This window comes from Pan paniscus, chromosome 20, assembly GCF_029289425.2.
Source record: "Pan paniscus chromosome 20, NHGRI_mPanPan1-v2.0_pri, whole genome shotgun sequence".
Classification (NCBI taxonomy): domain Eukaryota; kingdom Metazoa; phylum Chordata; class Mammalia; order Primates; family Hominidae; genus Pan; species Pan paniscus.
This window is the reverse complement of record NC_073269.2, coordinates 54,719,456-54,742,682: the sequence shown is the minus strand read 5'-3', so window position 1 is coordinate 54,742,682 and position 23,227 is coordinate 54,719,456. Positions and strand designations below refer to the sequence as shown.

The 23,227-nt window shown below is 57.5% G+C and overlaps 3 protein-coding genes across 10 annotated transcripts; 2 read left to right on the top strand and 1 right to left on the bottom strand.

Annotated features, from left to right (window-relative positions):
* The first annotated feature begins 42 nt into the window (after positions 1-42).
* DBP (D-box binding PAR bZIP transcription factor) lies at positions 43-7,060 on the top strand. Its single transcript, XM_034946819.3, has 4 exons — positions 43-758; positions 1,626-2,036; positions 3,969-4,180; positions 6,570-7,060. Exons 1-4 carry the CDS (start codon positions 620-622, stop codon positions 6,783-6,785), a joined length of 978 nt encoding a protein of 325 aa, XP_034802710.1. The 5' UTR covers positions 43-619; the 3' UTR covers positions 6,786-7,060.
* A 156-nt stretch (positions 7,061-7,216) lies between these two features.
* Positions 7,217-16,920, bottom strand: SPHK2 (sphingosine kinase 2). Of its 8 annotated transcripts, none has more exons than XM_003814080.5 (6): positions 16,769-16,920; positions 11,259-11,730; positions 9,784-9,933; positions 9,556-9,650; positions 9,348-9,463; positions 7,217-8,941 (listed from the first exon to the last, which is right to left on the bottom strand). In XM_003814080.5, the coding sequence occupies exons 1-6, from the start codon at positions 16,805-16,807 to the stop codon at positions 7,849-7,851; spliced, it is 1,965 nt and encodes a 654-aa protein (XP_003814128.1). In that variant the 5' UTR covers positions 16,808-16,920; the 3' UTR covers positions 7,217-7,848. The 8 variants fall into 8 exon arrangements, with proteins under 8 accessions (XP_003814128.1, XP_003814131.1, XP_008964952.1 ...); XM_003814083.4 differs by having other exon boundaries at positions 11,259-11,553; positions 16,769-16,903; XM_008966704.5 differs by lacking the exon at positions 16,769-16,920 and adding an exon at positions 13,184-14,631.
* Positions 16,921-17,945: 1,025 nt separating this feature from the next.
* On the top strand, positions 17,946-21,969 carry RPL18 (ribosomal protein L18). The gene is made up of 7 exons (XM_008966701.4): positions 17,946-18,181; positions 19,445-19,531; positions 19,899-20,006; positions 20,500-20,598; positions 21,098-21,221; positions 21,354-21,423; positions 21,853-21,969. The coding sequence occupies exons 1-7, from the start codon at positions 18,179-18,181 to the stop codon at positions 21,926-21,928; spliced, it is 567 nt and encodes a 188-aa protein (XP_008964949.1). The 5' UTR covers positions 17,946-18,178; the 3' UTR covers positions 21,929-21,969.
* Positions 21,970-23,227: the final 1,258 nt, after the last annotated feature.

The window sequence follows — 23,227 nt, the reverse complement described above, 5'->3', positions numbered from 1 at the left end:
GTCTCAAGGTGTCGGAGACGATTGGTCCGTGTTTGCAGCCGGAGGGAGGCACGCGGCTGGGGTGCATGCCCATAGAGGCTGGCGGGGCTGGACGCGCCGGGCGGGGACCCGGAGGAGGGGCGCGCGCTGTGGCGTCGGGTGTTTTGGTTTGGATTTTTTTTTCCGCGAAAGAAGTTTGCTTTGGCCACGCCTCAAGGCGGCCGCCTCCTCCTGCCCCCTCCTCCGCCCCTCCGCGCACACCTCTCGGTGCAGATTGCAAAGCGCCTTCCGTTGCGAGAGCTGCAGATTTTGCAAGAGCCAGGCTCGCCCACCTTGTAGAAGGAGCGCCTTGAGTCCCCTCTCACCCTCGGTTGCAAAGAGCCGACCGCTTGATCTGGACATTCCCTCGCCCAGATTGCATGATCTCCCGGGACCCTCTTGAGTTGCACGTTTCTGCACCGAGGACCTCAAATCCCCGTCGCTCCTAGGATTTGCAGCGTTCTGGATACTGGAGGGTTGCAGGCTACACTCGCCCGCCCCTGGGCAGACACTCGTCCAAACCACTGGAGTGTGCTGGTGACTGGCAGGCCAGCCCTTCGCCTCTCCATGAACCCGTGAGCCTGGGGGCAGGTGCCAGGCGATGGCGCGGCCTGTGAGCGACAGGACCCCGGCCCCTCTGCTGCTGGGCGGCCCGGCCGGGACACCCCCTGGCGGGGGAGCGCTGCTTGGGCTGCGGAGCCTTCTGCAGGGGACCAGCAAGCCCAAAGAGCCGGCCAGCTGTGAGTTCTAACCCCCATCTCACCCACTTCGGACACCCTACCCCCTTAGGGACTCAGGTGCCGTGGGGTGGGGTCCCATAGAAACCTGTGTGCGGGGAGTCCATCTTCCCAACCTTAATCTACTCAATTACTCAGGTGTTTAGGCCCCTACATCCCTCAGCGCCCAGGACCCAAAAGCGCCGGCTCTGAAGCCCGTCCACCCTAAGGACCCAGGCACCAACGTCCCCAACGTCCTCCCCGCTTAGTTCACAAGAGTGTAGGCCCCAGCCTCCTCTTGGTCCTTTTGGTCCGGGAGTCTGGACCCCTGGGGTCCCAGGGAGGGGGTGTGTCGGGTGCTCACACGGTGGTGACACGGGCTTGGGCGGGGCGTCATGGGGTCACATGGAGTCTAGGGATGAGGAATGTGCCCCAGGAATAGAGCCCCTTCCTGCCCCTTACAGATGGTGGGGGAGGGGAAGGGGGTACAGCGCGCAGGGGATGGGGGTTGGGTAATTACAGTGAATTACAGAGCTGTCATTTTTTCTCTCACCTGCCCAACCCTCCACCTACCCTGTCCCTGCCCCCCTATTCCTGAACTTCCGTCTCTCTTTCTCTGGTTCGCTGTCTTTCTGTGTGTCTATTCCTTCCCGGCATTCTGTCCCCATCTCTGTGAATCTGTCCACCTGTCTCTGCCACCCCCGTCTCCATTCTTTCTGGGTCTCTCTCCCACTCTGCGTCTCCGTCCCTTTTTCTCCCATCTCTCCTCTCCGACCCCCCGTCCCCTCTTTCTCTGGATCTCCGCCCTGTGCCTCTCGGACTCGGGGTCTCTTCTCCATCTCTATCTCCCCCACCTCACCCTCATCCCAACCCGTCTTTCCCGGCCCGCAGGTCTCCTGAAGGAAAAGGAGCGCAAGGCGGCCCTGCCTGCAGCCACAACCCCTGGGCCAGGCCTGGAGACTGCGGGCCCGGCGGATGCCCCGGCTGGGGCAGTGGTGGGCGGCGGGTCCCCGCGGGGGCGCCCGGGGCCGGTGCCCGCCCCGGGTCTGTTGGCGCCACTGCTGTGGGAGCGCACGCTGCCGTTCGGCGATGTGGAGTACGTAGACCTGGACGCCTTCCTGCTGGAGCACGGGCTCCCGCCCAGCCCGCCGCCCCCCGGTGGCCCGTCGCCGGAGCCGTCGCCCGCGCGGACGCCCGCACCCTCCCCAGGGCCGGGTTCGTGCGGCTCGGCTTCCCCCCGCTCCTCTCCTGGGCACGCCCCCGCCCGGGCTGCCCTCGGGACCGCCAGCGGCCACCGCGCAGGTGCGGCGAAGGGGGCGGGTCGGGTCCTGACGGGGCGGGGCTTGGACTCAGGGGGCGGGGCTGTGCGACGCTGGGGGCTGGGACCGTGGGACCCGGCTGCGGCCTCGAATTCTGTGTCCAGTTGTCGAGAGGTGTCGTGGGAGGGGGCCAGATTCGGTGTCTCTTAATGGGTCAGGGACTTGGTCTTCTGGATCCATAGGGGAGGAGAGACTTGGAACCCTAAATTCCAGGAAGCCTGCCCAATGAGATTTTGTGGGTTTTTCTGTGGGACTTGGGGACAAACGATGTGGATACTCGTGAAGCCAGAACTGGAAGTCCGGAACACCAGAGTTATTTACTGGGGAGTGGACTGACCCCCGAATCTGGGCCCATAATCGATGGAACTGGGATAGGACTGGAGCTCCTAGGTCCTTTACAGGGGCAAAGGCAAAGGAGAGGCACAGAATTCTGTTTACCCAGGACATAAGAGACTGGCAGCCCAGGTCCCTGGGTCCCCCAGTGGGGCGTGCTGCAGCCCCGGGTCCCAGAGTTCTTCAGAAGGGAAAACATTAGGGATCTTGTTTCTGGATCCTCCAACTGGGGCTGGGGCCAAGCTTCCTATATTCCTAGGAGAGGCCTGGGATCCCAGAATCGTGGGTAGCCCAGTGGCGGGGGTTCTGGGAAGGTCCAGGAGGCCGATGCTCCCCGGAGAGCAGGGGGTTGGGAATCTTTGGAGGTTGAGTGGAACTAAGTGACTGGAAGAGCAAGAGGAAAGATGTTTCCCTTTGGGCACATTGAGGTCTCCAGGGACGGACTGCAGGTCGGGGATTCCTGGGCACACCTGCTCCAGGTCCGACCTCCGGGCCGAACCAGGGCCCTACCCTTCCCAGCGGCACATTCCTGCGCCACGTGAGTCCTCCCATCCCTCCTCCGCGCTTCGCGCAGGCGCCTTCAAGCGCGAGGGGGCGGGGCCGGGGGAACGTGAGGGCGCCGATGGCAGGGGGGCCTGGAAGGAAGGGAGGAGGAGGGAAGCAGGCGTCAGCACGTGACTCGGCCCTGAACCTGTGTCCTTAGCTGGCCCCGGCTGGCTGGTGCTTAAAGGTACAGGCGCCTCCTTTCGAACCAATCTTCTGGAACCTTAGAGCAGCTTCTCCTCCTCTTCCCAGCGAGTAGCTCTTAGACTCTAACTTGAGAGCTTTTCAGTGCAGTAGATTCTTTTTCTCTGGACAGTCTGGGGTCTAAGCTTAGGTCGTGGATTTGGTAAGTAGGATTCAGGCTAGACTGTGCATCTGAAGTCCTGAGGTTTTAGAAGCAATAGCCCCATCGCTTCTCGGCCTTTTGGCTAAGATCAAGTGTAGAAGCAATAGCCCTGATTCATATGTTACCTAGGGCAAGTCAGTTATGACTGGGACTCAGTTTCCTTGTTTGTAAAGGTGGATATGGCTCCATGATCTCTAAGCATCTTTATGGCTTAGGGGAACCTTCATTTTTCTCGTTATTTTGGAGACGGAGTCTCGCTCTGTTGTCCGGGCTGGAGTGCAGTGGTATGATCTCAGCTCACTGCAACCTCCACCTCCAGGGTCCGGGTTCAAGCAATTCTCCAGCCTCAGCCTCCCTAGTAGCTGGGCTTACCGGCACCCGCCATTACACCTGGCCAATTTTCGTACTTTTAGTAAAGATGAGGTTTCTCCATGTTGGCCATGCTGGTCTCGAACTCCTGACTAAAGGTGATTCGCCGCCTCGGCTTCCCAAACTGCTGGGGTTACAGGCATGAGCCACTGCGCCTGGCCAAGGGAACCTTCATATTTTATATTAGGGAGATTAATCCTTGGCCGAATTTATGCTAGATCCCAGAAGGACTTTCCATGTGGCTATGATACCACAGCAAGAGGTAGCTTCAGGAAACCCCCTCCTTAAAATACACACTCAGCTGACACGTGCTGTTTCCCCAAGGCCTGACCTCTCGGGACACACCCAGCCCTGTGGACCCAGACACCGTGGAGGTGTTGATGACCTTTGAACCCGACCCAGCTGATCTTGCCCTATCAAGCATTCCTGGCCACGAGACCTTTGACCCTCGAAGACATCGCTTCTCAGAAGAGGAACTTAAGCCCCAGCCAATCATGAAGAAGGCAAGGAAAATCCAGGTGCCAGAGGAGCAGAAGGTGAGCAGAGCTGGATGTGGGACATAGACTTGGCTGGAGACATGCCCCACAGCCAGGGAAGGGCCTTTTCTCACAGTCAAGCCTGGGCTTCTCCTTGGGATTAGTGCTCAGCCTCTCCTGGCCTGCAGCCACGGATTAGTCCTCCTTGGCCACGGGGCACAAGGGGGCAGGGGCCTGAGGTTTATGAAGACAGTGTCAACTGGGCGAGGGGCCTCACTCGTGTAATCCCAGCATTTTAGGGGGCTGAGGCAGGAGGATCTCTTGAGCTCGGGAGTTCAAGACCAGCCTGGGCAACATGGCAAAACCCCATTTCTACAAGCCACTTGGGAGGCTTAGGTGGGAGGACTGCTTGTGCCTGGGAGGTTGAGGCTGCAGTGAGCCAAGATTACACCACTGCACTCCAGCCTGGGCAACAGAGCGAGACCTTGTCTTAAAACAAAAGACAGTGTCACTGTGGGGTGCTGACTCAGCCAGCTCTGCTAGGTCTACTTGTAGAGACTTGGAGCTTCTCCTATTACTTGGGTCCAGAGCTCCACCAGGCACACTTGCGAAGGACAGTCTTCCCTTGGCAATGGGATATCAGCCTGTGGCCTGTCTCTCCTTACTCAGCAGGCCTTTGATCTCTGATGTGGGACTTCCTTTGGAGTGATTGCATTTGGCTAGGATGAAGACTGTGCCAGCCCCTTTAGGCCTTGTTTCCTGGGCCTGGACTTCTCACTGGTGGGAGACTTCAGGCTTCTGTTAGCAGCCAGTGCCACTTTCTGATTTGGGGTGATTTGAGCAGTCATTGCATCTTTGCCTCATTTTGTTTTTTGCCATTACTGGAGTCTTCCCTAGCAAGAGTTGCTTGGGCTTCTGTTACAAGACTTTGTCATTCCGGGCCAGGTGCGTTGGCTCACGCCTGTAATCCCAGCACTTTAGGAGGCTGAGGTGGGCGGATCACTTGAGGTCAGGAGTTTGAGACCAGCCTGGCCAACATGGTGAAACCTCGCCTCTACTAAAAGTACAAAAATGTTCCGGGTGTGGTGTCTCACACCTGTAATCACAGCACTTTGGGAGGCCGAGGCGGACAGATCACGAGATCAGGAGACCATCCTGGCCAACATGGTGAAACCCCGTCTCTACAAAAAAATACAAAAATTAGCTGGGCGTGGTGGCGCGCATCTGTAGTCCCAGCTACTTGGGAGGCTAATGTACGAAAATCGCTTGAACCCAGGAGACGGAGGTTGCAGTGAGCCGAGATCGCGCCACTGCACTCCAGCCTGGGCGACAGAGTGAGAACTCCATCTCAAAAAAAAAAAAAAAAAAAAAAAAAATTAGCCGGACATGGTAGCGGGCACCTATAATCCCAGCTACTTGGGAGGCTGAGGCAGGAAAATCGCTTGAACCTGGGAGGTGGAGGTTGCAATGAGCCGAGATCATGCCACTGCATTCCAGCCTGAACGACAGAGCGAGACTCCATCTCAAAAACAAACAAGACTTTGCCATACCCTTGCGTAACACATAGCTACTTGAAGCACCTAGGACTGGCCTGGAAGTCAGATCTACACCAGTGGTTTCTCCTTCTAGAGGGCCCTGTTGCTAGGGACTGGATTTACCCTCACAAGCAGGAACTGGGCTTTAATTAAATAGTGGAGTAGAGAGCATCTTTCTGAGCCCAGTGGTCCTTGGTTACTAAGGAGGAGTCTTCCTTAGGAACCAACTTCCAGGATGGGAGGACTTTAGGTATAATCCTCTGGGGAGGTCTCAGGATAGTCCCCTTTCCTAAGAGACAGCTCTTCTCTCAGTCAGGTCCTACTGGGGAGGAGGCTATTCTCTGGCCTCAGTTCAAGGCTAGCAGGTCAGAGGCTGGCCACAGTCATTGAAACCACTTAGACCTCACTTTTGTTTGCCAAGGATGGATGAGGTTGCCTTGGCAACCAGGTCAGAAGGCCCCAGCTCTGCGAGGATTTTATGGGACACCAAACCCCATCACCAGGGCACCAAGCTTTCCTTAGCAACCAGGATCTGGAAAGGCAATGTGCAGGGCAGGGCAGTGCTCTTCATTGGGAGAAGCCCTCAGACCATGAAGGCCTTGTTGTTAGGGAACAAGCATCCTTAGCAAGCAAGAGCTAACTGCAGGCCTTTATCATGTGGGGAGGGCTGGGGTCCGCTTTGCAGAGTGGAGACTTGAAGCGAGTTGCTTGAGGGTGGGGGGTCTATCTCATGCCTTTACTGTTGCTAGGGGCCCAATCTCCTTAGCAACCAGGGCCCTAGAAAGGCAGACCCTTGGGTACCTATCCCAGCAGAGACCTGGTGTGGTTTAGGCCCCGCTGCTGGGGCTCCCTTCCTCTCTCGCTGGGACCTGGGTCCCTCTGGACCTCAGTGCCCTCCCCCTCTTCTCCTGCAGGATGAGAAATACTGGAGCCGGCGGTACAAGAACAACGAGGCAGCCAAGCGGTCCCGTGACGCCCGGCGGCTCAAGGAGAACCAGATATCGGTGCGGGCGGCCTTCCTGGAGAAGGAGAACGCCCTGCTGCGGCAGGAAGTGGTGGCCGTGCGCCAGGAGCTGTCCCACTACCGCGCCGTGCTGTCCCGATACCAGGCCCAGCACGGGGCCCTGTGAGGCTGCCCCACATCCCCACCTGGCGGAGCTCTCCTCCGCCTTGCTGAGACTTACGCCCTGTTCCCTTCCTGCCCTGTGGCCCACGGGCCGGCCAGCTGGGTGCCCCAGGGACGTGATAATGCAGATAAATACATTTATATTTTTAAGAAAAAGCGAGCCTCCCCCCTCCCTTGCGGGGGCGGGGAGGGTTCTCTGTGTGTGTCCCCGGCACGTCAGGGACCCTATCCTCCCACCGCCTCCGTTAACACGATCCTGAATAAATCTTGAGAACCCCAGAGCCAGCTGTTGTGGAAGAAGAGGGCAGCTCCCTGGCATACTGGCTGCAGCCCGTGGGCAGCTCCGGGCTGTCGTCCATAGAGGGCAGGCGCTGCTGGAAGTGCTGGAGTCTGAGTCCTCCCGCGGGCTGTCGGATGGAGGAAGGGCAGAAGGTCTGAGAGGAATGAAGCGACTGCCTTTATTGCATAGACCTTTTCAATTGCTTTTTAGATTGGGGACGGAGGACGCGCATGAGACGAACAGGGGATATGAATTTCCCCGCCCCCACCCGCGGGGAGAGGAACATTAGTGCAAATCCTAGCGCCGGCCCCGGGGAACCTGCCCCTCCTGGGCTGATTGGCCAGCTAAATGGAGGCACCGGAGTGGATGGGGCGAGGCTGCGGGCCCTGACCGGCCGACTCACTGAGGCCTACCCCAGCCAGTACATTCCAGGTCCTGTCATTGGGCGACGCGTAAAATAGACTCCGCCCTCAGCCATCCTGGCCGGGTAGGAGCAGGTGGCGAGCGTCAGGACTGAGCCCTGCCCCGTAAGGGCGGCCCCAGATCAGACGCCAGGCCCCGCCCTCATTGATCAGGCACTACCCTCGGGACGAGCCCATTTCTCTTTAACCGTGACGACGCCCACCTTCCAGCATCACGTCTGGTCCCAAGAAAGCGAGCGCAATCCTGAGACGGGGCCAGGGCCCCTGCCACCACAACTCTAGCAGCCAGGCCACACCCCCTAGCTCAGGCTCCGCCCTATTGGAATGTAGGCCCCGCCCCCGGCGGGTTCCAAGCTTGTTTAGTTTCAGGGCTCCCGCCCCGGGCAGCCAGGAGGCCCAGTGAGCAGTGTACCGATGCCAGGGTGCATCTGTGCCTGTAGCGGCCCATACTCCACCTGCTCCCCGTCCACTGTGAGCACGCCGCGTGGTGTGAGCGGCTCTAGGCGGAAGGCACGGGCCGCGGCGTAGCCCAGCTGCGGACAGCCCAGGCTGAAGTGGCTACCACGCTCCATGGCCAAGAAAAGGCGCAGCAGCGCAGCCCGCGAGATGCCGCTACGCACCCAGCACAGGTGCACCAGGCCGTCGTCGAAGCGCGCATGCGGAGCTGCCACCAGGTCAGCGCCTAGGTGGCTGGGCGAGATGGCCAACATGAGCACAAAGTCCCCCTCCAGCGTCACCCAGTCTGGGGGCAGCGGGGTGCCCAGCGGAGGCAGCAGGTGGTCGGGCGGGCCGCAGGTGGAGGCCCCTACCCGGGCATCAGGGGTGGGAAGTGGGAGCCCAGAGGATGGGGGAATTACGGGGGCCCCTTCGGAGACGGGTGAGTGTAGAGCTGCCTTGGGAGAGCCAGGAGGTGAAGACAGCAGTGGGTCCGGGGACAGCGGAGCATCCCCAGCCCCACCCCAGTCCCCAGCCAGCTCTGGGCCCCCACCGTTGAGGGACAGGATGGGCAGGGGTTCTGGCGAGCCAGGAGAGGCCAGGGCAGGCTGGGGCAGGGGAAGAGGCAGGTCAGACACAGAACGATGCAGGGGTGAGTGGGCCATGGGCGGGGCTGGGTCTGGGGTTAGGGTCAGCTCCGACTTGGCACGAGGCAGGCTATGGGCAGGGGTGGGCGAGGCGGGTTCCACAGTGGCGGGGAGGTAGGAGAGGCGTCCGCGGTAGGTGTGCAGTGTGGCGAGGCCCAGCACCGTGCCCAGTGTGAAGCGGGCACTGCCCAAGGCCCTGAAGCGCTCGCTCTGGATATCCACATCTGACACGAAGCCCCAGGCCACAGACAGGAAGGAGAAACAGCGGGAGCCCGAGGCCAGCGTCACGGAGAGCAGGTCCAGTGGGTGGCCACCACCCCGGCACAGCAACAGTGAGCAGTTGAGCAACAGGTCGAGGCCCAGGGCTGGCTCAAATCTTCACAGCCGGAGATGGACGGACACACAGAAGGAAGGAGCAAACAGGGGTTGGGGAAAGAGACAGGTAGGAAAGCAGGTGGCAATGAGACCACGAAGGCCATGGCCCAGGCCCACCACAGCCATGGGGCCACCTCCAGGCGACTCCTTATGGGGCCAGGTTCCTGGTCATCTCTTTCATTTGCTCCCTACAATTCACTGAGTGCCTCCCATGCCAGGCAGAGTTCTGGGCGCTCGGGATACAGCTGGGAAGCAGGCAGGCAAAAATGTCCAGGAGCTGGGGGTGAGGCATCCCACAGGCAGGCTGATTTACTTGACTGATTGTGGGTTTGGCTGAGTGGGAGATATAGGGGTCCCTATCACCCCAGGAGGGGCTCATCCCTCCCTTTGTGGTATCCTCAACCTACCCCCCGTGCTGGTTCACTGCTCCAGCCAGCGCGTTGCCCGAGCCGCAGGGGAGGATGCCCACAGGCATCTTCACAGCTTCCTCCCAGTCAGGGCGATCTAGGAGCCCGTTCAGCACCTGGAGGGTGGGAGACCAGAAGCCTGGGTCCTGGTGGCAGTCTCTATAGTCCCCCAGGGCCCAGGGCTAGGGGCAGGGTGCTCCTGCTCTACCTCATGGAGCAGCCCGTCTCCCGAGACCGTGACGATGCCATCCCACTCACTCAGGCTCAGCCCCTGGACCAGCTCCCGGGCGTGGTTCTGTCGTTCTGAAGTGGGATACCGGGCTGTTAGGCAGGCTGTCCCACCCCAGCCCCATAGACCCAGGAGTCCCACCCACCACTTTGCTCCCTTAGGACTCAGCTGTCCCAGCCCCCAGCTCCCATTCTCACTGGCCCTTACCTGTCTGGATGAGGTTGAAGGACAGCCCAGCTTCAGAGATCATGGGAAGCACGTGGTTCTTACACCACTGCCAGGCCAGGCCCCGCCCCCCAAAGGGATTGACCAATAGAAGCAACCGGGGCGGCCGAGGTAGCAGGTCAGGGGTGATCTCTGTGGAGAGAGGTTAGGGTCTGCAGAGGCCAGTGACCCAGGCCCCCCACCTTGGAAACAGTCCCTTCATCAGCCCCCAACGGAATTGGTGGAGGGCTGGCCCCTGGGACCTGCTGGCTCTCATGTGGCCAGGCCTAGGTATGCAGCCCTGCCCCAACTCCTAGCTGCTGAGACAAAGGCAGGGCTTAGGTGTGAAATGAAATGCCCTTTGTCCCCACGTGTGGGAGGAGCTGTAGTTCAGAGCTGTGGTTCCCACTTTCCTCACCCCAAACACCTATTACCCAGGATTAGGTTACTTCCAGCCCTTAGGGGCCCCAGGCAGGATTAGATGCCACCTCTGAACTCCAGGGAAGCCCTAGACCTCTGTTGGCACCCATCACTCTGGGTGGTACCTGGTCCTGTCTCAGGCTGCTGCTCTCACCACCCTGGGTGACTCACCTGTGGTCAAGACCCATGCAAAGGGGAAGAGGATAGGAGACAGAAACATAAATCTAGCAAGAGAACAGCAGATGTAAATCACTTTTCTCTGCCTGCGTTTTTGTTTTGTTTTGCTTTTTGTGACGGAGTATCGGTCTTGTCGCCCAGGATGGAGTGCAATGGTGCAATCTCAGCTCACTGCAGCCTCTGCCTCCCGGGTTCAAGTGATTCTCCTGCCTCAGCCTCCCGAGTAGCTGGAATTACAGGCATCCGTCACCATGCCCGGCTAATTTTTGTATTTTTAATAGAGACGGGGTTTCGCCATGTTGGCCAGGCTGGTCTCGAACTCCCGACCTCAGGTGATCTGCCTGCCTTGGCTTCCCAAAGTGCTGGGATTATAGGCATGAGCCACTGCACGCGACCTCTGCCTGTTTTTTTTTTTTTTTTTTTTTTTTTGAGACAGAGTTTTGCTCTTGTTGCCCAAGCTGGAGTGCAATGGCGCGATCTCAGCTCACTGCAACCTCTGCCTCCTGGGTTCAAGCGATTCTCCTGCCTCACCCTCCTGTAGCTGGGATTACAGGTGCGCAGCACCACACCCGGCTAATTTTTTGTATTTTTAGTAGACATGGGGTTTCACCATGTTAGCCAGGCTGGTCTCGAACTCCTGACCTCAGGTGATCCACCCGCCTCAGCCTCCCAAATTGCTAGGATTACAAATATGAGCCACCACATCCGGCCCTCTTGTCTTTTTGTTCCTTCTGTAGCCCATCCCTGTGTATCACTCCTAACGGATCCAGAGAGATACATCACCCAGACACACAGAAAAATAAAGACACAGCTGCCTATGGAGGAAATTCTGCAGAGACACCAAGGTGGCTCCAGGATAGAGCAGCTGCCCAGCACCTCACCCCCATCCCCGGGCAGTGGCAGTCCTCGGAGCAGACAGGTGAGGGCAGTGGCCCAGCGCTGGGCCTCGGCACGGTTCTCTTCGTAGGTGGCGGCCCCATCTGCCCGGAAGGTGCGAGTGGCTCTGCGCCGGGCCCCGCGCCGGCCCCGAGGGTAGGTGTAGATGCAGAAGTAGGCCGCTGAGTCTGAGGGGCTGCGGCTTCGCAGGGTGCAGCAGCCTGAGACCTCGGCCAACGGGACCAGGCCACCCCGGGGCCTGGCTTCAGGTTTGGGGCGCAGCCGCTGTATGTGCAGGGCCTGCGATGTAAGGGTGAGGGCAAAGCGTGGGCCTTGGGCTGGGTAGGAGCCAAACTCGCCATGGAGGAGCGGGGTGCTGGCAGCCAGTGGCGGTGGGGGCGGGGCCATGGCCTTAGCCCTGACCAGGGTGCTCCTAGGCCCGTGGCCCCAGCTCCCGGTCAGCTCCTGGTCTGGCCTCTGTGGGAAGGGAGGAGAGAAGGGGTGAGAATTCAGGACCCCATGGCAGGGGCAGGGAGGGGCAGGGGCTGTGGACAGGAGGAGACAATGAGGGGCAGTGGCAGGTGAGACAGGAGCATCAGAGACAGACAGGCTCAGACAGGTGTGGGCAGACCTTGAGGATGCGGGACAGAGACCAGCATCCCAGAGGGGGCCGGAGACCCGGGCATGCAAACATCCAATCATTTATTCCCCAGTAAGTATTCAGTACCCTTTATGTGCCAATCACGGTGCTAGGCCTAGCAAACACAGCAGGAGACAAAATAGCCCCAAATCCTTGCCTTCATAGGAATAGATAAACAAGAGAAAGGATTGAAATATACAGGTGGTTGGGTGATGATAACGGGCTTTGGGGGAAAAGAAGGCACAGGAAGGGGAATAGATAGTGGGATTGGATATGCAGAAACAGACATGCAAAGACTGAAAGACACACCTCCCCGACACCCCCACCCCCCATACGGTGCAGTGGGTAACAACAGCAAAACAATCACAAACGCAATAGAGATAGGGTCTGAGAGCCAGAGAAACACTGAGAGGAGACAAACAGGGTCAATGAGGTGAAACTCAGGCTGATGAAAGATACTTAAGAGAGTAAGACTTCTTCACCCCAACGAGAAAGGCAAGACAGAGTGGAAGGGAGAGCAAATAGGAGGGGTACGAGGCAGGCATGGAGACAGCTGGAGATAAGGGATACGACAGAGGGACTACGGGGTCCGAGAGGAGCCACATGCGAGCGCCTGCAAGGGGCAGGGGCCAAGAGCTGGTCCCTGAGCACTGACCTGGGTGTCTGGCCGCCTGCTCTCCAGGGAGCGGGTGGGAGCAGGACTGAGGTCCCTTCCCCCAGGCCCTCTCCCTGCCCTCTGCCCGGATTCTGCCTCCTCCTTTCGCTCACCTTTGTTCCCCACTGCCCCGCCCAGCCACCTGCCAGTCCTGCCCCTCACATTCCCCAGGCCCAGAGCGCCAGGACAGCCCCCCACCCCCCACCGCCTGTGGACTCACCCTTAGGAACTACATCTGCCCCCCATCCCCAGCGGCTCTCTCGGGTCCAGGACGTCTGCTTCACCCCCAAACCTGCCCTGGCCCCATTGTGGGAACCTCAAATCAGGTTCAAGCACAGAGCCCTAGATGTCCTCCAGTCTTGGGCCTGGGTCTCTGTCCCTGGGTCCCCGAGACCTGGACCTGGGTCTCCATCCATTGGTCCCCAATCCATAGGCCTGCGTGTCTGGCCCTGGGCCCCCAAGCCGCCATCCGCACTCTTATTTCCAGAACCCAGTCCCAGGCCTGGCTGGGTTCAGTCCTGGCCCAGGTTTTCCATTTCCATCTCCCACCCCGGTGCCCCAGTCCCGGGCCTGCGTCTCTGTTCCTCTTGGTCCCTCAGTCCCCTAGACTCCGGTCCCTGCCCCGACCCCCGCACCCTCCTCACACGCCGGGTCCTCCTCCAGGCGGTCCCGCAAGTCAGCACCAACAGCCCCCATCAGACCTAGGGGTGGGGGGAGGGTGTGCATCCGCTCAGCCAATGGCCGTGCAGCCGACCTGGGCCGCACCAATACGAGGGCGCGGGGGGTGGAGCCAGTCAGCTCGCGAGCTTGGTGCAGGGACCCGCCGCGGGAGAGGCCGAGAACTGGGCGGGGCCTCGCGCTTCGGGAGACTGGCCGCCATCGTGGGTGAGGGCCGACGCGCAGCGGAGACGACGTCGCGGCCCCATAGACAGCGCCGTTGTCGCCATCTTTGTTAAGGGAGAGTGGGCCTGTCTCATCCATTGAATTCACAAAAGAAAAGGGGCGTGAGGGAGGAGATCTTTAGCTGCAAAGACAGAGACTCTAACACGCCTAACAAAGGCCCAGAGATCCGATCCAGACACAGAGCAAGGCAGAGACCCAGAGAGGTTGGATGAGGCAATAAGAGAGCTGGGAGGAGAGGGAGAGTGGGGAAAGTGAAGGATACTTTTTTTTCGGACAGTTACAGAGTCAGAGAGACCCAGAGAAAAGCAGAGATATAAACAAGAGACCAAAACGGTGGGATTGAGAATGTGCAAGGTAAGGATACAAGAAAACCCTGAAAATGACAGACACGGAGACAGATGGAGACAGACACTTCTGGAATGGAAGCCGCGAAGGAGAGGCTCATTAATTCAGACTTATTTATCTCAGGCTCAAACCAGAATGGAAGCGGCATGAGATAAACATCTGCCCAGTGAATGAACCAGTCACATGGCAAGACAGAGACAGAGAGATGGGGACAGTATCTCTAGGTCAAAGGTGAGGGAGGGAGAGAATATTGGAAGCCCAGGGGCTGGGAGGAACTGGGACAGAAAGTGAAGCTGTGGACAGATGCACCGAGGCAAAGACATGGTGAAATTGAAAGAAAGGCAAGTATATATTAGGAGACTTAGAAATAGAATTGCACAGAGAGAAAGAGATATGCATTAGGAGACAAGGACAGAGCTCACTAGAAAGTGACAAATGTAGGCTGTAGGCCGGGCACGGTGGCTTACGCCTGTAATCCCAGCACTCTGGGAGGCCGAGGCGGGCGGATTGCGAGGTCAGGAGTCCGAGACCAGCCTGACCAACGTGGTGAAACCCCCGTCTCTCTCTCTCTTTTTTTTTTTTTTGAGATGGAGTCTGGCTCTGTCACCCAGGCTGGAGTGCAGCAGCACGATCTCGGCTCACTGAACCGCCTGCCTGGTTCAAGCGATTCTCCTGCCTCAGCCTCCTGAGTAGCTGGGACTAGAGGCACGTGCCACCACGTCCGGCTAATTTTTTACATTTTTAGTAGAGACAGGGTTTCACTGTGTTAGCCAGGATAGTCTCGATCTCCTGACCTCGTGATCCACCCACCTCGGCCTCCCAAAGTGCTGGGATTACAGGCGTGAGCCACCTCACTGGGCCAAAACCCCCGTCTCTACTAAAAATACAAAAATTAGCCAGGTGTGGTAGCACGCACCTGTAATCCCAGCTACTCAGGAGGCTGAGGCAGGAGATCGCTTGAACCCAAGAGGCAGAGGTTACAGTGAGCCGAGATCATGCCACTGCACTCCAGCCTGGGCAACAGACCAAGACTCTGTCTCAAAAAAAAAAAAAAAAAAAAAAGACAAATGTAGGAAGAAGTTTGCTTATTGCCAAATCATGTACCTAGCATCCAACCCACAGTAGCAACAGCACCAGATATTATGTGCCAAGGAATGACACGGAGAGAAGGGGGAACAGAAACCCAGTAAGACTGAGACTGGGGCACAGCAACTGAGCTTGGGGCCCTGGGAGAAGGAAAGGCAGAGACACTGGGCAAAGAAGCTGAGATTCAAACATAGAGCCTAAGTCACACAGACGAGAGGACAGGGAGGAGGAAAAGGAGAAAGGACCCTGCAGCTCACACACACTTGCTGTGTGACTGCTGGGAAGCCCCTGAATTCTTGGCCTCAGCTGTCCTGTGTGGGAAGTAGGGAGAAAGCTATTCACACTGAAACAGGAATTAAAAGAAATTAAAGAATGTGTAAGCAAAAACTCAGTTGTATGTAAAAAACCCAATTCCCCCTGAGGAAGAGAAAGAGATTGAGTCCTTTAAAAATGAACTGCCTGTTTTTCTGTTTGTGGCTAGTGAGCCTTATCTAACTCCCTTTCCCAGGCATCGTGAAGACCCTGTTTCTCTAACTGTGCAGCTGCAAGGTCACTAGACAGGATAAACTCAAGTCGTAAAACATGTTTTTCCTTGAAAAGTAAGAAATAATGTAATGCATGTCTGAATTGAATAACTGTCTTTGTTTCTCGCTGCTATAATATGCTTCCCCCTGCACAGATCTCCCCCTGCCCCACGAAATACTTAAAAGGTAACTTGACTCTTTGTTCGGTGCTCAGTCTTTTTCGATGTTAATCTGACTGGGCCAGTGCACCTAAATAATAATAAGTATCCTCCTCAACCCCTCAGTTTCTCTGATTCCTAAATTATCCCACTGGAACACCTGCCTGGAGAGAAGGTCTGAAATCACTTATAGAAGGGCTCCCAGGCTGGGCGCGGTGGCTCATGCCTGTAAGCTCAACACTTTGAGAGACTGAGGTGGGAGAATCCCTTGAGCTCAGGAGTTCAAGACCAGCCTGGGCAACAGAGGGAGACCTAGTCTCTAGAAAAAATAAAAAAATTGGCTGGGTGCAGTGGCTCATGCCTGTAATCCCAGCACTTTGGGAGGCCGAGGCCGGCGTATCACCTGAGGTCAGGAGTTTGAGACCAGCCTGACCAACATGGAGAAACCTCATCTCTATGAAAAATACAAAAGTAGCTGGGTGTGGTGGCGCATGCCTGTAATCCCAGCTACTTGGGAGGTTGAGGCAGGAGAACTGCTTGAACCCGGGAGGCGGAGGTTGCAGTGAGCCAAGATCATGCCATTGCACTCCAGCCTGGGCAACAAGAGCGAAACTCCACCTCAAAATAAATAAATAAATAAATAAATAAATAAATAAATAAATAAATAAATAAATAAAAATAAAAAAATTAGCCAGGCATGGTGGAGGCTACTTGGGAAGCTGAGGTGGGAAGATCACTTTAGCCCAGGAGGTTGCAGCTGCAGTAGGCTGTGATTGTGCCACTGCTTTCCAGCCTGGGCAAGAGTGAGACCCTGTTTTTTTCTTTTTTTTTTTTTGAGACGGAGTCTCACTCTGTCACCCAGACTGGAGTGCAGCGCGATCTCGGCTCACTGCAACCTCTGCCTCCCGGGTTCAAATGATTCTCCTGCCTCAGTCTCCCGAGTAGCTGGGATTACAGGTGCGCATCACCATGCCCTGCTAATTTTTGTATTTTTAGTAGAGATGGGGTTTCACCATGTTGGCCAGGCTGATCTCGAACTCCTGGCCTCAGGTGATCCACAGGCCTTGGCCTCCCAGAGTGCTGGGATTACAAGCTTGAGCTACCACGCCTGGCCTCCAATTTTTTTTTTTTTTTTTTTTAAAGAAAAGCTTCGGATTTTGTCTTTCCACAGTATGAGGATCTTGGCTTTTAGATGGTCCCTTACCTGGTCCTGCTGCTCCTCTGTTTCAAGGTGTCCATTCATCTGCTGGTCCTCTGCTCTGTTACATCAACGGGACCCTGGCCCTGGGTCTTAAGCCATAGTAGGCTGGTAGGAGCAAGGAGTCAGGTCTCACTGTCCTGGCCTGACCTTCAGCTCTGTGGAGGAGAGGTGAGTGAGGAGCAGCATTGACAGCCAACTGCAGGAGGCCCTTCCAGGCTCAATGTGCCTGAGAACCAAGAGGCAGGGGCCTCCCTGGCGGGTGGGGGGAAGAGTAGATAAGTCATTTTAATCACTGCCCCAGCCAGTCCATCTGGTTGCACACAATATGTATGCTATAATAGGAGTGAAGGCTAATTTTTATTGAGCACTTATTATGTGCAAAATATTGACCTCAGCAGTTTTATTAACTTTCATAATCCTGAAAAACACCCTGTGTGCCAGGCCTGTTGTCATCCCCTTTTTGTCCATAAGGAGAGTAAGGCCCAAAGAAGTTAAGTGATTTTCCCAAGATCACAGAGAGGTTAAATGACTTGCCCAATCACCCCATTAGTAACTAGCAGAGCCAGGATTTGAATTTGGTTATAGCCTTGCAAGGCCCCATCTCACCATCTTGCTTTGCCACTACTTCTCCCTGGGTCTCCATCTCACCCCTCTTTCTAGGTCTCCTTCCTACCCTTTGGGCCTCCATTCCCCCCACCCCCAAGCCACGGAGTCTCCACTTTGCCTCCCCTCTGAAACTCTGTCTCCCTCTTTCTAGGTCAGGGAAGGGCCATCTAGGGGCCGGGGGAGAAGGAGAAGCGGAACTCAAAAGATGGGAATACAGGATGCTATAAATTGAGGTGCAGCAAGATCATCTCGGGTTAGACCTTAAGTAGGACTTCCCAAGCAGCGGCTGCGCCTACGAAGTGCAGCGCGAGATCAGGGAGCGGTGAACCTGATAAGGAAACGCCCGAAGGGTGGGGTCGGAAATTTCCAGATGCCCCGACTAGCCCTGCCAGCCCCGCCTCCTCACCTCCAACACTGGGCCCGCCGGGTCCTCCGGGAGCCACTGAGAGGCCGTCGGCGTCGGGCCAGAGCGTCACCGCGCGACGCGTCGTGCTAGCTACACGCATCTCGCTCCCAGATCCCTTTCTTCCGGAAAGCTATCGAGAACACGGCCCGGGTAGGGCCAGAGAGGCCCCCGACGTGCTGGCCCTTCCCTCTTGGACGTTGCGCTTGTTCCTCCGCTCTATGCTCTCTGCCGTTATCGCCCGGCTAGTCAGTCGTCCAACTCACCACAGAGAAGTCCGGATCGTGGTAGAGCGCCGCGTCGCACCCATGTGACGTCACGGCGGCGCCACTCGCTGGAGGCTTTCCCCGCCCACCCCAGCCCCGTTCTCTCTTTCCGGACCTGGCCGAGCAGGAGGCGCCATCATGGTGAGCTGGCTTTGCGGTGTTCGGGGCTGGATAATCCGCTGCCATCCGCCGTGGTTTTGGGCTAGGGGCACGCTGGAGGGCGGCAGGGGGTCTGCGGCTGCCCGGAGGGAGCAACTCCCGATACTGGGGACCTACTTTGGGGGCCAGGAGAGCAGGGATGGGTCAGTCATAGCCTACCGCCCCCACTTAGTAGATGACCAAGTGGAGGTACTCGGAGGCTGATATGACTGGGTTTACAAAGCCAGGAAGTGGCAGAGCCAGGATTCCGACCCAGGTGGCTGGCCCCGCAGCCACTCTTAGTTATTTGGCTTTGCTGCCTTTATCTGGACCTGTCACTTTCTAGTATGAAAAGTCGGGTTCGATGGGGGCCGCGGCGGGTGAGAGGATCGAGAGTCGAGTAACTGGATTTGGGGACCAGGCAGGTCTCTGAGTCTCAGGCCCCTTCCCACCTTGTGATGGTTTTTGAGCCTTTGCCCCAGTGTCTGGCTGTTCGTTGGGTACACAGTAATCTCATCTGACAAGTTTGTGAATTTGGGAAGAAATAATTCACAGGAGATGCTCATCACGGGGTTTTGCACACAGTAAGTGCTGCATAAGTGGAGCTATTAAATAGTTCTTGTAATTGTCAACACAGTCTGAAAAACTTAAGTTGCTCAGAAAAGCAGCGGGGCGGTAGGAGCCTGGCGAGGCGGCTCACGCTTGTTATCCTAGCACTTTGGGAGGCCGAGGCGGGAGGATTCCTTGCCTAGGAGATCAAGACCAGCCTGGCCAATATTGTGAGACCCTGTCTCCACTTTAAAAACAATGTTTTAAAAAGACACTATTTGGTAAGGGTTGTTGGATTGACTGATGCTGTAGAAGAGGTGGTTCTAGTAGTATTGCTAGGTTCTGAATAAGGGTTCGTTTTCATCATTACTGCCATTGGTTTGATATTTTTGGTTATCCCTCCGGGTATGGGAACCAGTTTTGATAACACTGTTGCAAAATACAAGTTGTAAAGAATTGACCTTTTTGTATTAAGTTAATATGATTGCTGTGTTACGATGTTTCGGGGTTCTGTGTGCCATGGGCTGAAGGCTTTGTAAACAGCCCCTTTTTACAGAGGGATCAGTGGCAGCCCACAGGTCTCCTGGTGGTGGGCCTGGGATTTGAGCTGGTGTGTTCAGACCTGGGCTTGTGTCCCAGCTCTCAGTTTCAGAAATAAGTAATAATTGGCTATGGTTGGGGGTAATTGGGTCCATGGTTGCCTCTTCACCCCCACAGGGAGTGGACATCCGCCACAACAAGGACCGAAAGGTTCGGCGCAAGGAGCCCAAGAGCCAGGATATCTACCTGAGGCTGTTGGTTAAGGTGAGGCTGGGCCCTGAGGTCTTTGGGAAGGGTCACCCCAGGTCTGACTTGCAGATCCTCCATTCTAGTGCTGGCACCAAGCTCCTCCCAGGGGCCTGCAGAGCAGTCTCCGGTCTCTGGTTCTGTTCCAGGGTGTCCTGCATTTGTATTTTCAGCCTCTAGACTGTGTACAGCTCGGGAGTGGAGCCAGGATTTTCTAGGTCCTTGGCCAGGAAGGACCTGGGCCAGCTTTCTCCCTCTAGGTCGGTGGGTTGGGGGAAAGGGATAAAGATTCTTTTAGTCCAGATCATCATGTGTTTGCCCCTTCACTGGAAGGCTGCGGGGGAGCAGCCTGTCCCAGCTTCTCACTGTCTTCCCGTCCCTCCAGTTATACAGGTTTCTGGCCAGAAGAACCAACTCCACATTCAACCAGGTTGTGTTGAAGAGGTTGTTTATGAGTCGCACCAACCGGCCGCCTCTGTCCCTTTCCCGGATGGTGAGTGGCTGGTCCAGAGAGCACGGTAGACCTGGGAGCCGCTGGGTCTTGTCTGTCTGGAAGGGAGGCAGGACTTGGAGCTCTGGGAGCAACCGGGGCATCAAGGGTTTGTCTCAGCCAGTCACGAGCGTAGAGCTTGGACTGTTGGTTGGAACTGAGTGTCCATAGGCAGTGGGCAAGTCTCCTGGTCCTCCTCTCCTTCTCTTTGTGAGGTGGAGGTGTCCTGGTGGCTTCAGGAGATTGCCCCAAGTCATAACTGAGTTTTATGTCAAAGGCCCTGCTGAGGGAGGCCCTATTGAACAGTCTGCATTTTTTTTTTTTTATCTGGAGCTTTCCCCAGCTGGACCTGAGGAGAGGCCTGTGGGGTTTAAGAGGTGTGGTGTGAGTGGGGGGTCCCGTTAGAGGGCACAGCTGCCCTGGTCTGGGGATGCCTCAAGCGGGGCTGAATGTAAACACCAGAACAACTTACGATGTACATCCTCCCCACCCTAAGATCCGGAAGATGAAGCTTCCTGGCCGGGAAAACAAGACGGCCGTGGTTGTGGGAACCATAACTGATGATGTGCGGGTTCAGGAGGTGCCCAAACTGAAGGTGAGCTGGCAGGGGCTGGGCAGACCCATCAGATCCTTGCTTTGCTGTGCTGGTCCATCCTCAGTCTTGCCATCGCTGGTGAGGCAAGCATCCTGCCTGTCTGAGTGGCTTTGAGGATTGATGTGGGTCGTCTCTGGCATGGTTGATGGTGGGGTCCCCTGGGCAAGCTTTTTCTGGGGCAAGTTGTAAACTGTTAGTGCTGGCCCCTAGAGCCAGACAGCCTGGGCTCAAGTCTAGACTCCTTTGTCACCTCTGCACAAGTCTTTTTTTGGCCCAGCTTCCTTGCTGTAGTTTCTAGCATAACACCAGGGATGTGGTGGTAAAAGTTCCTAGAGAGAAAGTGTTGAGAACAGCTGCTGTCAGCCCAGGGTGCTCCGGGTAGTAAACGATAGTGTTGGTTACCAGGGCTCTGCTGCGCCAAGGCAGTGGAGGGTGAGTCCTGGCAACCCCTGGGTGACCACACAGGGGTCTGACCCGCCAGCCTTGTCCTCTCCACCAGGTATGTGCACTACGCGTGACCAGCCGGGCCCGCAGCCGCATCCTCAGGGCAGGGGGCAAGATCCTCACTTTCGACCAGCTGGCCCTGGACTCCCCTAAGGGCTGCGGCACTGTCCTGCTCTCCGGTGAGTGATACGTGGTCGACGGGTTTGGAGTGAGCTGTGTGGCTACTGGCAGCCTTCACCCTCCTGGATCTGGGATGCCAGAAGCTGGGCGCCAGATCCCTGTCTCACCCGGTTCTCCTTCCCCTTCCCTAGGTCCTCGCAAGGGCCGAGAGGTGTACCGGCATTTCGGCAAGGCCCCAGGAACCCCGCACAGCCACACCAAGTGAGTATCAGGCCCCCAGCCCTGCTCTCTCCCCAGACTCAGCCTGCAGGGCCAGGCCTGGCCACACTTGGGCTGCTTCTCCTGTCCCTCGTACCAGCCAGCCCCAGGCCTTCTGGAACTCTCAGCTGCCTCATCCTGCCTGCTTTTCCCTTCAACACTGCTTGGAGCTGTGTTTTCCAGGGCCTGAGCAGGCATCTCCTGGGGAGCATGCGGTTCACCGGCCTTTGCCAGCCCAGGCTGGGACCCTCCAGGTGGTGGGGCAGGTGCTTCCATAGCCCCTCCTGGCTCCTTGGCTTCCCACTCTGCCAAGCTTTTCCAGCAGCATTGACTCTCCTGGGGCTGAATGTGACAGGCTTGTGGTGTTCCTGTGCCACTCCACAATGGCCTCCTGTAAGAGGGCCCCCCTCTCACTCCTTCCTCTCCCCACAGACCCTACGTCCGCTCCAAGGGCCGGAAGTTCGAGCGTGCCAGAGGCCGACGGGCCAGCCGAGGCTACAAAAACTAACCCTGGATCCTACTCTCTTATTAAAAAGATTTTTGCTGACAGTGCTCTGTGTGTGTTATTGGGGGATGGGTTGGGGAATTGGTGCCTGCGGGTGAGAATGCATTTGGTTTGGGGACAGGGACGTCATGCCAGTGAAGACCAGCCCTCCTGCCCCCACTGCCCCGGAAGCTCCCTGCCTCCTTCCTAACAGCCAGGTGGCAGGTGTTCCCACACCGGCTTCCTTGGGTCAGCCACGCCCGCCCCTCTTAAAGGATCCTGTGCCCCTCCCTGGTGCTGGGATGGCGGGTGGGGCGTGGACCGGGAAGTGCAGGGTGCAGGCTGGCAGGGCTGTGGGGAGGGAGAGACTGCCTGGGAACAGGTGAGGCAATCTCAACCCCCCGGGACCGGGAAGCCTGAGTCTAGAGGGGCGTTCACCCACTGGGAGAGCACAGGTAAAGAAAGCTGTGAGCCGCACCCCCGGACCTCCTCCAGGGGCCTGTAGGGGGGGGCCCTCCTGTGTTTACACAAGGGGCCGGGCTCCCTGGATTCCAGGTCGAGGCCTGATGAGGCCAGAAGCCGGGAAGCCACGGCCTGTGTCCTCGGAAAAAGCAGGCACTGGAAGGGAGGCCATTGAGCCCGGCACTAGCCGGTGTGGGTGAGCCCCGGCGATGGGGGGGATGGGTGGGGGTGGGGCGGGGAGGCTGGCCTGCCTTGACTCCTTTCTTCTCTTTGCAGCTCCCTGCTGTGGTCTGGAGGAAGCAGCGGCCTGGGTTGGTGGGATTGGAATGAAGGGCTTCTGGTTTGCAGGGATCAAGGGTCCAGGGTCCCCGAGGTTGGGTCAGGAGCCTCAAGGGGATAACTGAGGCTTGGGAGGGAGACAGGGCGAGATAGAGACTGGCCCCTGTCCGGGAAGAAGCGTCCGGGTAGCTGGCAGGAGATAGCATTTAGGCAGAAACCAGGCTGGGGGCAGCTTGGGTAGGGGTCCCCGCAGATCAGAGGACGGCCTGGAACAGGTCCCAGGGCCAGGGCCCAGGCAGGGGCAGCCAGCCTGAGGAGGGTGGCTGGTTAGGTGGCACTCACACCTAGATGGGCTGCAAAGATCATAGACCTGTCCCATAGTAATGGAGACCCCTGTAGCGCATTTCACCCTCCACTGCAGCAGCCGGAAGGAGTGTGAGGAGGGTCCAGGGAGCAGGGTCCCCCATTGACAGGGTAGGGAAGGGTTTGCCAAGCCTTCGGCCTTTAAGGCTGAGCGAGCAGGCCCAGTGGAGAGGCATCCTGGCTGGTCTGCGGGTGAGAGCTGATGAGCAGGAGAAACTC

What these genes read in the sequence shown, in the direction of transcription:
- DBP (XM_034946819.3), top strand. Translation starts at nt 620, where the DNA reads ATGGCGCGGCCTGTGAGCGACAGGACCCCGGCCCCTCTGCTGCTGGGC. An exon ending in GCCCAAAGAGCCGGCCAGCT is followed by an intron (nt 759 to 1,625) that starts GTGAGTTCTAAC and finishes CCCGGCCCGCAG; the next exon opens with GTCTCCTGAAGGAAAAGGAG. An exon ending in AGGTGCCAGAGGAGCAGAAG is followed by an intron (nt 4,181 to 6,569) that starts GTGAGCAGAGCT and finishes CTTCTCCTGCAG; the next exon opens with GATGAGAAATACTGGAGCCG.
- SPHK2 (XM_034946817.3), bottom strand. Translation starts at nt 11,955, where the DNA reads ATGATTGGATGTTTGCATGCCCGGGTCTCCGGCCCCCTCTGGGATGCT. An exon ending in GCCACTGCCCGGGGATGGGG is followed by an intron (nt 9,934 to 11,258) that starts GTGAGGTGCTGG and finishes CTCTCTCCACAG; the next exon opens with AGATCACCCCTGACCTGCTA. An exon ending in GCAGTGAACCAGCACGGGGG is followed by an intron (nt 8,942 to 9,347) that starts GTAGGTTGAGGA and finishes CCGGCTGTGAAG; the next exon opens with ATTTGAGCCAGCCCTGGGCC.
- RPL18 (XM_008966701.4), top strand. An exon ending in CTCTGTCCCTTTCCCGGATG is followed by an intron (nt 20,007 to 20,499) that starts GTGAGTGGCTGG and finishes CCCCACCCTAAG; the next exon opens with ATCCGGAAGATGAAGCTTCC. An exon ending in CGGCACTGTCCTGCTCTCCG is followed by an intron (nt 21,222 to 21,353) that starts GTGAGTGATACG and finishes CCCCTTCCCTAG; the next exon opens with GTCCTCGCAAGGGCCGAGAG.